The sequence below is a fragment of the Nomascus leucogenys genome, chromosome 4 (assembly GCF_006542625.1).
Source record: "Nomascus leucogenys isolate Asia chromosome 4, Asia_NLE_v1, whole genome shotgun sequence".
Lineage (NCBI taxonomy): Eukaryota > Metazoa > Chordata > Mammalia > Primates > Hylobatidae > Nomascus > Nomascus leucogenys.
Window position 1 is genome coordinate 22776896 of NC_044384.1, and position 12294 is coordinate 22789189.

The 12294-nt window shown below is 39.7% G+C and overlaps 1 protein-coding gene across 5 annotated transcripts in view; it reads right to left on the reverse strand.

Annotated features, from left to right (window-relative positions):
* The window catches only part of WDR7 (WD repeat domain 7), a 372747-nt gene that overhangs the window by 87456 nt on the left and 272997 nt on the right, over nucleotides 1-12294 (reverse strand). For all 5 annotated transcript variants that reach the window (XM_003264268.4, XM_003264267.4, XM_030810359.1 and 2 more), the window contains one exon: nucleotides 9368-9554. In XM_003264268.4, the coding sequence (XP_003264316.2) occupies nucleotides 9368-9554 (187 nt within the window). The remainder of the gene's footprint in view (nucleotides 1-9367; nucleotides 9555-12294) is intronic.

The following is a 12294-nucleotide window of genomic DNA, read 5'->3' on the forward strand; positions in this document are numbered from 1 at the left end:
AATGAAGATACAGGATGCACAGTTATCAGTTGGTGTGGTTATAAAGTTGTAAGGGAGAGCAGCCATATTACATAACAGAACTAAGATCTACAGAGTTATCAGAAAGATCAAACTCAGCTAAATAAAGAAGTCTTATGTGTGGGTACAAAAATGACCAACTTCACAGGTGTGGGATTGGCAATACACTGCTGAACCAGGCTTGTGTACTGAGGATTGCATCTGAAACATAAATATGTGTGGTAGTGATCCTGCTGCCCAAAGAGCTGGGCTGTGTCATGAGAAATACAGTAATAGGGAAGGTGTTACTCCTGCTGTAGTTCATGGCTCTGGGCAACTGTCTGCCCTCCCCGTGGATATACTGCTCCCTAGGTGCTAAGAGAAAGGGTCTGGCTTCTGCAGGACAAGAGTTACAGTGTCCTCCTAGAATCCAGAGAAGTCCAGTCTATCCCCAGCTGTGTGCTGCTGGGAACCCTTGCCATTGGAAACCAACATAAGCAGGATCATAGCAAACTCGCCATTACCTCTAAGTTCTCGCTTCCATCCCTTCTCTGGTTCTTTTCATGGAAAAGAAATGTTTAGTGAGAAGCTAAGAGAGGGAGACAGACACACGCACACACACACACACACACACCCAAAATGAAGAGATACAATCATGTGTGCACTTGAGTGTGGGAGTGGTCAGTTGACAGATCTTCAGGGCTCATGTCACAGTGACAAGTGGATAGTTTCCCCTTACCCTTATGCTGTGTCCTGTGGCCACCCTGGAATGAATAAGCACAACATCTGTAAAATGGGTATATTAAAACATCTACTTCACAGCACTGACAAGAAGACTAAATGAGGTAACAAATACAAAAACAACTAGCCCTGCCAGTTCCTATATTATATGTACAATAAATGCTTCTTCTGACCAAAGATGCTTCTCATAAAAAGAAGCGAAGTGAAGGGAAAATGAGAAACTATCAGCAGGTCGCTGCTTCAAGCCGAAAGGCCTAGCCACACATCATCCTTCCCCCATGTCAATTGGCCTTGTAAATTTGGGAGAATCAGCAAACTTCCTATAGCAATAAAAATGATAAAGGTTGGTGCTTTGGTGCTGGTTGGTGGGTCTAGAAGAGAAGCTATAGGGTAAGGGGGAAGGAAGTGAATCAAAGACATTTGAACCTATTGCCCACTGAGTTCAGTGGAAGCTGGAAAAGCCAGTGCTTTTGAAGAGGCATCAGTGTGCGCACCTGAGGGATTCCCTCCATTGGCGTTCAGCAGTCTGAGCGCAGGACTGCAGAATGTGGATAATTCTACAGCTCTGAGGTCAGGGCTCTGCAGTGACCTGTAGGGTATGGCATCCACAGTGCAAAAGTAGGGGGCTATGTGTGTGAGGGTAGAGAGATGGTCAAGGCATAGGGAGAAACCCTGTGTCCCTCCTCTAGTCTACGCAATTCACCATCATCATAGTCATCTTCCCAAAGCACCAACTTTATTTCCTGGTTTCCCTACTTAAAAGTACCTACCACCTCTAGGAAAAACTCTAAACACCTTGGCTTAAGATTCTAGGCCCTCCATAATCTAGTTCCCTAATTTTCAACTCACTCTTTTCAACACCAATGCTCCTGAAGTCAGGCTAATTTCCAAGCTGGTCCCTAAAGGTCTGTTCCTTTATTTTATTCCAGTATTTTGCTAATGTTTCTCCTCTAGCCCTTTCCCCATTGGTGCAGTCTCCTCCCTCCTCTCTGTTCAATTCTGGTCTTCCCACATGGCATTCTCTAACTACGATAGCACTCATTGACTTCTAGTGAAACAAAAATAATCAACAGCAAACCCCATTTATTCCAGGCCCTTAATACTAAATCACATTCTGCCAGGCCTTACTAATTAGTTGTATATTATGAACTCTGTGCAGATTTGAAACATGCCTGCCAATTCTGTGTATCTCCCCAAAGTACCCAGTACAGCCCCTGGACATGGTGGTAGCTCCATAGTTACGCAGTAAGTGAAGTAGCTGGCAAATTCAGCAGGAGGAAAAAAAAATCATTTAAGCTAGTTATTGGACTGAATTGACCAGGCAATGAAGTCAAAGCAATTGATCTGGTAGTCCCAACAGATGAAGTCTAATTCTGCATTTGGTTATCTTTAAAGTCAAGAGTGCATTGTCTGTGTGATATATTTTAATGTGAGATTCTATCTGAATGAAGAAGGACCATACTGTCAGAGGTTTGAAATTAAAGGAGTGTCAACCTTATTCTGGAATCTGCATGTAAACATGGAACGCATTTGTGTCATCTGATCCCGCCTATCTGGCTGTTATGCGGATCATCCGTTACACAGGTTTACAGGATGGGTCTTTCGGTTCTCTTTATTCTAAAAAAAGAGGACATGACAGACTCTCTGTTTTACTCAGCATTTCAGTGTACACACCCAATATGAAATATCAGAGATGACAGGTATTTTAAATAAAAATATGAATGGAAAACTAGTCCATGCAGGCTGAGCTCCCTCTTCACAGAACTGCTCATTAATCCTGTTCTAAAGCTCACTCCATCGTGGTGAAAGCATTTCAAAAGTTACATGTAAGAACACTTTGATTAAATGTCATGATCTAAAATTGTCAGACTTTATCATCTGTCAGATTAAGGGATAATGTAAGAGAATATTCCAGGGGGGCCAGTGGAGGAGACACATAAACTTTCATTGAATAGTCTGAAAATTTTGGTTAATAGGAATGGGGTGATGAAAAGAGGCCACATCAGAAACAAAGACTTCTAAAATGACTTTAAAAATGCATACTTAATGTATGGCCCCTGGGATTCCCATTTTATTCCTTCCTGGCTAAACAGGTATGTTAATATTTGTCCTCAATTTCACAAGATATCTTCAGTTCCTCTGTCATGTTGTACCTTTATTTCATAACTCGCAGGTGGCATTGAGTTCCTAAACTCAAAGGTGGCAATTCCTCCCTCAAATGTGTAACTTTAAGATCTGTTTCCTATATGCTAAATACAATTACAGTGAATAAAAACTATGCTAATAGGATTTACTTATATGGCTTCCTCAGATTATAAATTTTCTGTTAAGAATAAATTTCACAGAAACAGGAAAAATATGAATAGCTTAAATATGGAATCCTAAAGCATCTTAGTGTTTGTATGATGTGTTTCTTTCTCCACTCCTCACCCCCAAAATTCAAGAATGGTTGAGATTTGAGTTAGCATACAAAAAATGTTTTTCTCCCATTCTATGTAGTTCAAAAAGAATCTTTCTAATGTATGGCACTTATCTGTGTGTCATCAAAGCATGTGTGGTTTCCAGTGACTTTATGCTTCTCTCTGAATGTTTGGTAAACTGTGATGATCCCAGAAAAGCAGTAGGCAGTCTGTAATTCCCTAATGTCCCTCAGCGGTGGCACTATGTGATGCTCATCTGGCCCCTTCGGCAGCTGGGCCGGCAATGCTCCACTGGTCTCTTTCAGAGTAAAGGCCCTGCCACATGAACGAGGCAAATGGATCAAAATCACAGACCACAACTTAGAGAGATGGAAGTCTAGGCTTCCAAGAGCACATGAATTTTTCTGCTCCTTTGTATAGTGGGATTTTCTACTGTTTCTATCATGTTCTCAATCAATATGTACATAACCATGCTGATCTAACAAAATTATGAATGCATAAAAACGATAATACTATATGTTTCTACTTTTCTCACAATTAGCTGGGGATGGCTCAGTCTATGATTCCAATGAAGTACAGTCTCAATTTTCTCTGAAACAGGTCATCATGAATGAACAGTCCATCCCCATTATTTAACATTTCCTCACATAAGATTTTACCTGTGAATCACTCACCTTATTAAGGGTGGCATAGCCATATGGTACAGGAGCTGCAAGATGGGAGTCAGGAAACCTGAGTGACAGTTGGCTCTTCGAGTACCACTGTGACCTCAGCCAAGTTGTTTAATCTGTCTAAACCTTATTTTTGCTTAATAGCACACTGGGGTGTGTGCTATTACTATAACACTATGCACTATTAGAAACATCAGACGATGTTGAAAAAGATTTTCATCTCTAAAATGAAAATCTTTAAATCTCATGACTTTATTCAACATTTGTTGTGTGCAAATCACTGGGCAAATGTTAAGAGTAAATAGGAGTAAACACATAATATATGACACAAGCACTCAGGAGTTTACTGATATGTAAATAAGGCTTTTACAATCTAGAAGGTACAAAATCTTTGATGAAAATATATTTTTTTTGAGACAGGGTCTTGCTCTGTTGCCCAGGCTGGAGTACAGTGGTACGATCATAGCTCACTGCAGTCTTGACCTCCTGGGCTCAAGTGATCCTCCTGCCTCAGTCTCCTAAGTAGCTGGAACTACCTGCTCCTGTAGTTTTTTAAATTTTTTAAATTTTGTAGAGACAGGTTCTCACTATGTTGCCCAGGCTGGTCTCAGACTCCTGGGCTTAAGTGATCCCGCCTCAGCCTCCCAAAGTGCTGGGATTACAGGTGTGAACCACCATGTCCAGCTGAAAATAATTTTATTAAACATTTAAAAATCTAAAGTACACTGAAAATTCTGATTATGTACTTTAACAAATTGTTTTAACTCTGTGGATGTTAAGATTTGGGATGCAAGATCGCACAGTATTAGGAGCTTTGGCTTTTGGAATAAGCTAGACTAGGGTTTGAATCTTATTTTTTTCAGTGACTACAATGTTACTCTGGACAAGAGGCAACATCTCTCTATCAGATTCATTTTCTTCTCATCTGCAAAGTGGGGATGATAATGCCTATTTATTGAACTTCTCTATAACAAGTTGAGGACATTGGAGATCTGAATAGCACAGAAACTCATAGGTAGTAAGCATTCAATAGGAGGACTGCATCCCAGGGCTCTATATCCCTGCATAAGGCTAGCTACGTAATAGGTGCTAAAAGCAAAGAAAAAACTCACTGCAACAATCTTTTCATAAAGTAAAGGTATACCAATCCTTTATCTGACCCTAATCTATTCCCCTGAGATAACTGGGAAGGAAATAATGTTTGAGATTTATTTATTTATTTAGAGTCAAGGTCTTGTTCTGTCACCCAGGCTGTAGAGTAGTGGTCCAGTCACCAGTTACTGCAGCCTTGGCCTCCCAGGCTCAAGCGATCTTTCCTCCTCAGCCTTCCTGGTAGTTGGGACTACAGGTACATGCCACCATGCCCAGGTAATTATTATTTTTTTTTGTACAGACAGGGTCTCGCTATGTTACTCAGGCTGTTTTCAAACTCCTGATCTCAAGCAATCCTCCCGCCTCAGCCTCCCAAATTGCTAGGATTACAGGTATGAGCCACCACATCCAGCCACTGTGTTTGAGTTTTACATGGGAAAATCCCAGTTTAAGTTCTATAAGAAATTAACAAATAAAATTAGCTAAAAATAGCATTTTCCTCCTTTCACCAGATGTTTGGCATGCCTGTGCTTTCCTACCCCTTTCTTTCGCATGCCCCTGTCCTTCTCCTCCTCTCCTCATAATTACTCCAATGACAGATCCAAATGAAACCCCTCCTTGCATCCCCTCTTGTTACCCAGGGTGATTCATTTCACTATGCCCTGAATGTCTATACTTTTCAACTTCCTTCTCACTTTGTGTCATGGTTATTTGGGGGCAGATCTTGTCTGTCCTGTAAGACTGCAACTGTCTTGAAGACATGATCTTTGATTCAAATTTGCAACTACAGAGAAAACCTAATGTTGTTCCTTTCACATATTAGTTATTCAATATGCTTGATTCATTAATAAATAAAATTTGGCAAAATATCTGAAAACACTAGAAAACAACTGTAGATATTTTGATTTCAAAGATGTAAAACTGCATATCATGTTTCTAAAATAAAGGTGTAACCAATTCTGAAAAAAATACTCTATTTTTTTAAGAGTCGGGTCTCACTGTTGCCCATGCTGGAGTGCAGTGATTCGATCATGGCTCACTGCAACCTTGAACTTCTTGGCTCAAGCAATCCTTCCCCCTCAGCCTCCTGAGTAGCTGGGACCACGGGTGTATGCCACATGCCCCGTTCATTTTTTATTTATTTATTTTTTAGAGATGGAGGGGTCTTCCTATTTTGCTCAGGCTGGTCTCAAATTCCTGGGCTCAAGCGATCCTCTCACCTCAACCTCCCAAAGTGCTGGGATTACAAGCATGAGCCACCAAGCCCAGCCAGAAAATACCCTCTTCATCTCGAGGCATATACAGTGTTTTAGGAGACCTCTTAGGAGTTAGCTCAGCAGGAGATGTCGGGACATGGGGGAGAGTCAAAAGGGAACTCTGCCATGGTATGTGTTCTCCAGACAACCCTTGCCCTCATAAACTCGCAAGAATATGAAGAAAGTAGGAAACACTGCTTATGTTTTTTTTTTCTTTTTCAATAAACGTGAACTGAAATTTTAAAAAGCAGAGGCCTAACATAAAAGCTTCTTCATAAAGCAAGCTTAACATCACAGACAGAAGCAAGGCGGCTGAGCACCATTACTGTGTACACAGTAAATCAGGCACAAAAAGGGGCAGCCCGGCAGGGCAGCACAAGGGTAAGATCCACACTTAACCCCCTGCACACATCGCTGCTCCACTTCCCACCATCTCAGGCCTCTGCACCCTCTGCCGAGTGTGTCACGGATGTAACAGGCCATTTTCCATCTAAATCTTGTTGTAGATTAATAAGCAAACATTTTCTTGCTTATTATGCAATTTATCATGATGAAAATTACATTGGACTCCTCAAGGCTACATGCTGATACATTCATTTATTCAGAGCTGTGTATAGAAAGTCATACTAATCTTCATGACAGAAAAGGATGTAATAACAAGATTTAAATTGCCCACTGAAAACTTCAGTGTTTGTGTCTGTGGACAAACTACATGTAGATAAGACCTAAGCGCATCTTTATGCTTGCTGGTACAAGCCTAATGTAAATTTATTTAAAAACAAAATCAAACAAAATATTAAATACTAACCCTGAATAAAAGCCCATCACTTCTCCTCCCAGGCAACAAAACAGTGTATACTACTGAAATTGTGTTTTGATCAGATTTAAAAATAGGCTCCAAAATTAAGTCAAATTTCAGACAATCGAAAAATGTGAATGTTTCTCAAGACAAACCAGGAGAACTGCAATAACAGAAGCCAGCACTGCTGACGGGTGGCGGGTGCACACGGCAGCTGCAGCCAAGGGGAGGGCAGAGGTTGAAAAGATGTTCTAGGGCTTCACGCAAAGGCCAGCTGCCTCGTACTATAGGCACAGACTCCTGGGCTCAAATTGCCTCCTAATCCTTCAAGTCCCATTGAGAATCTTCAGTCCTCCTGTATCCAGAAAACTATCTTGCCTACCATTATGCTAATCTGCTCATTCTAGAGTCAGGCAGCTCTTGATCTGCTGAATACAAGGACCTAACAATGGCATCACCACCAGTACTTCTGCCACATAGGAAGACATTTCATCTCTTAATATATGCTCACTCTTCTAAGTAATTTGCAAATATAAGCCCATTTAATGTATCTTAGGAGACAGGTACTTTAATTAGCTCCAACTTGTAGATACAGAGAGGTAAAGTAATTTGCTGGAGGGCATACGGCTAGGGAGATACCGAGGTAAAGTGTAGGATGCATAGTAGTATGATAGGAGGTAACTCAGGGGCAGGCAGCAGCTGTTTAGGTTTGAAATGAATGTCCTCTACCAATCTTCTTGGGACTTTATGCTGGCAATGCCCAATCTGTAGACAAAGCCACAGCGTTCCATTCTAGCCTTCAGTTGCTTCTCTGGTCTCTACTTCCTGAGCATAGAGCAGTCAGTAGAAAACTATGGACCCAAAGCATGCCAGAACTTAAGGGAATGGCAAAGCAAAGGGCTAAGAACTCTACTTTTAAAAAAAAGTTAACAAGGACAAGAATGAAACACCATTCATTGAGAAAATCCAAGTGGTGGTAACATTTTCATTAAGGAAGGCATTATGGGACAGTTCAAGAATTCCAACCACTTCATACCCACTGGGATGATTATACTAAAAAAATTAAAAAGAGAGAAGGAAAGAAAAAACCAGTGTTGGCGAAGCTGTAGAGAAAATGGAACTCTTGTGCACTGCTGGTGGGAAAACAGTCTGGTGGTTCCTCAATAAGTTAAACATGGAATTATCAGATGACCCAGAAATTCTACTCCTACATATCTACTCAAATGAAAACAGGTGTTCAAATACTTATGCACAAATGTTTATAGCAGCTATATTCACAATAGCCAAAAGGCAGAAACAACCCACATGTCCATCAACAGGTAAATGGATTAACTATATGTGATATAACCATGAATGGAATGTTATTTGGCCATAAAAAGCAACAAAGCACTATTATATGCCACAACATGAATGGAACTTGAAAGACATCATATCAGTGAAGAAGCCAGTCACAAAGGACCACAGTTTGTGTGGTTCTGTTTATGTGAGATATGCAGAATAGGCAAATTCACAGAGACAGAAAGAAGATTAATGGTTGCCAGGGCCTGGTGAAGTGGTAACAGGGGAGGACTGCTTAATGGGCATGGGGCTTTCATTCAGGGTGACTTCTGTGGGGACTAAATAGTGGTAACAGTTGCACAACACTGTGATTATACGTAATGCCACTGAATTATACACTTTAAGATGGCTACAGTGGTAAATTTCATGATATGTGTATTATACACCAAAAGGAAACAAAAGAACTCTTTGCAGGAATCAGGAGGCTGAGTTTTCAAACCAACAGTAATCTCCACCACCAACAGGACCCGCTGCCCCATCAACCCTAGTCAGTTGGTCACCACTTGTGTTTCCCACCTATTTGACTTTAGCAACTCCCTCAGTTCATCTTCCTCTTGTAGAACTCTCTCATCATTGCTTCCCTGGATCACTGCCACCTCCTCATGGCTGGTCCTTTACTGTGTTTAAGTGAAACCTCAACGTAGTTGATTTAAAAGCTAATATGAGTGTGGAGGAGCAATTCCCCAATTTGGCCACGTATGCTGGCCATAGTCATTTCTGATCAAGTATCAGGTATTTAATATATATATCATTTTCCTTATAAACAATATTATACTATTATTAGCAAGTAATATTTCACAGTATAACATACAATTGGAAAACTATGTCACATAACATTCACTGGCTCAGGGCTAAATCCCGATTGTGTTAAAATTATAGAAACATGCTTTCTTTTCATTGTCCATATTCAAAACTTCACATATTGAGACACTTGCCTATTTTTTTTTATCTATTAAACATGCACAATCTATACAGAATGATCAATAAACCCACCAAAAAAACCCCTAAAACAAAAAATGGTGACAAATTAAATTAACCAGAATCCGCACATACTTGGCAAGTTGTTTCTCAGCATCGGCACAAAGTTCGAGAAGCCCCATCAGAACAGCGGACACATCCATGTAAGGCTCCCAAACAGTGAACCCGCGTCCAATCAGATCAATGGCTGTTCTTCGGATAGTGCTGTGTGGAGGAAGTTTGGGGCTTGGAGGCTGTAGCAGAAGAAACGTCAGTGCCTTGCCTGAAATTACAGAATAAAAGAGCAAAAGGGGAATTTTACTTTTGTAATTCTTTTGAAGCATACTTACAAAATATAATCCATTTTTGATTTTTTAACTGAAAAATGTATTGAACCTCAAGACTACACAAGATCTTGAATAAATGGTTTGCTCAGCCACATTCTTTGAAAAGTTAGGCTATATTGTTTTATACCATATTCTAAAGTGTTTTAATTACATATTATATGTAAATGAGTATATATAATTTCAAAACATATCAGTGATCTTAAATTCCAAACAATGTTTCTCCCTAACTCAGGGTCTTGCAAAGTAGAGATGGTTTCCAATAATGTAAGATGGTATTTCTTAACCTTTCTTCTGCATCTAACACAGTTCATATGTAAAATACTCCCCCTCAGTAACACCTCTCATTACAGGCACGTTGCAATGAAGGATAGAGAATGTAGAACACGTAGTTTGAAAAAGCTTCCCTCCTGAAGCATCTATTTTCCTCTATATTCTGGTGTATGTACTGATATAGAACAATGATGTCAAGTATGTGGTAAGCTCTTCATATGATTTTGTTAAACATGTTAATAGTTCACTATGATTTCTAAATCTGATGAGATGACCTAGATCTTAGTGAACATGTATTCCTTTATGTTGAGGATGATGCTGACAATTTGTATACTTACGTCTAATGGCTATTAAGCCACAAAACTTTATCTACTTCAGAAGGCATTTTGACATTTAAAAAAGAAAACCAGCAAGGGTTCCAAAAAGCAAATTGTAATTTAGAAGAGTTTTTGTTTGTTTTTTGAAGGGCAGAAAGAAAATAGTTCCTAAGTCACAGAACAGTACAGCATGCTGATTAAGAGGAACACATGCTTCAGGTTTAAGACAGGGAATTAACCACAGTTCCGTAAGTTATCGGGGGCAGGCCTAGGAAGGTACTCACTCACTAAGCCTGACTTTTCTCATACTGTTGGGCTTATTCTGAATACCTATTAAACATGGCTCTTTTCTAAATGAAGAAAATGGCATATAGACTTTAATACAACATATCCGACCAACAAAAGCATATAATAATTTTTATATTATAGTCAATTGTTAGATGACAATGGATTGAAATGGAAAGGATGAGAAGGGAAGAGTATTGTAAAGCCAGGATAAGAGTCAGTGGAAACACTGAAAAGTAGTGATTCTGAATTTCTTCTCAGTCACGGAACCCTTTAAGAATCTGATGAAAGCCATCAGTCCTTTCCCCAGGAAACTACACACACAGCCATACCCATCAAATTCTGCAGAAGAATGTCAAGGCAGCCATGGATTGTGGATTAACAATTCCTGCAGTAAACTAAACAACATCCCAAAATTCATACTTCGTATGTGTATTTGTAAATTTTACTCTTGTATTTAACCATATAATTATAATATGTAAAGCTTCATGTTTTACTTTTGGATCAGAAAAATAATAAACTCCTTTAAAAAAGGTACCACACAGTTTTCTATTTTCTTCCAGCACATACGTGTCCTTTTATCATATGAAATGCTCATATTTTTAAATACAAGCATTTCCCTTTTCCTCAGTAAGTCTGTCTGCTCTTTGAGGGTAGAAACTGTGTTTCACATAACTTTGCATCTTCTAAACCACCAACCACAGTGCACACATTATTTACATAAATGAAAAATAGGTCTGCTTTTACTGTCAGAATATTTCTAATACAGCTCCCTGCCCCACTTTGTCAGAATGATATTTCAAAATGTCTAGTAATCTACCATTTTCCTGTTTATTTTTTACTTCTTGGAAGTCATAAGAGCTATAGAAAAACTCCAACTGCTATTCTCTGCAGACATCCTGAAACACCAGCAGCCATGGCTTCCAATCTAAGCAATAAGGGTCCCTGGAGGTGAATCCTTGCTAAATATTGCAAAAGGAGGTAAAGTTTCCTAAGTACAATCTTTTACAGCATTTCAGTCATCATTTTCCTTAGTGGCACTTTACCATTTTTGTATTCATTACAGATGGGAGCATACAGGCAACACTAGAGACCTTGCTGATTTCTAAGGGCCTCAGTGTTGGGACCTCTAGAGGAAGCTTCCTCATCACTCTGGACAATTTTTTCCTGAGAGTGAAAGTAAACAATAAGTGGTCGATGTTTTGATATTTTCCATCACTGTTCTGACAAAGTGGGAAGGACAGCACAGGGGAACTGATCACTTGCACTTGGATGAAATGACAGAAAAGCGTTCTCCTTTTCTGCCTCCTTCCAAAAGACCCTCCTTTCAGAAGGCCCTGGCTCTACAAGGGCCACGAGAGTGCCTGCTGCTCCTCTGTCAAGCACGGCCTCACTGTGAGAATGTGTGGCTCAGCAGAAAACACAGGGTCCCTAGAGCACCAACATCCCTTCTCTTAAATCATTTTCTATTTCACTCAACGATCTCATAAGTAAAATTCCCCTACAGCATCTCTCCTTCTTTAGTTCAAATTATAGTCTCCAAGTAACATAAAGTAAAAATCCCTACAGTTTTGGCAGGGCAGTTTTTACAGCTCTGGCAGGCCATGTAAGGGCATTAAAAGGAGAGAGGAAAATGGGCTACTCTACACACAAATTTCAAATCTACCGGTAAGAGTATGATGCTTTCTCTTTTTCAGGGAGCTGTTTTGGAATTACAAAGATGTACAAATGTTAAAACTCCCTATCTATCTCTAACAACTTTTCCCAAATAAAACATGTAAATAACAGAAGTGAAAAAGGATTT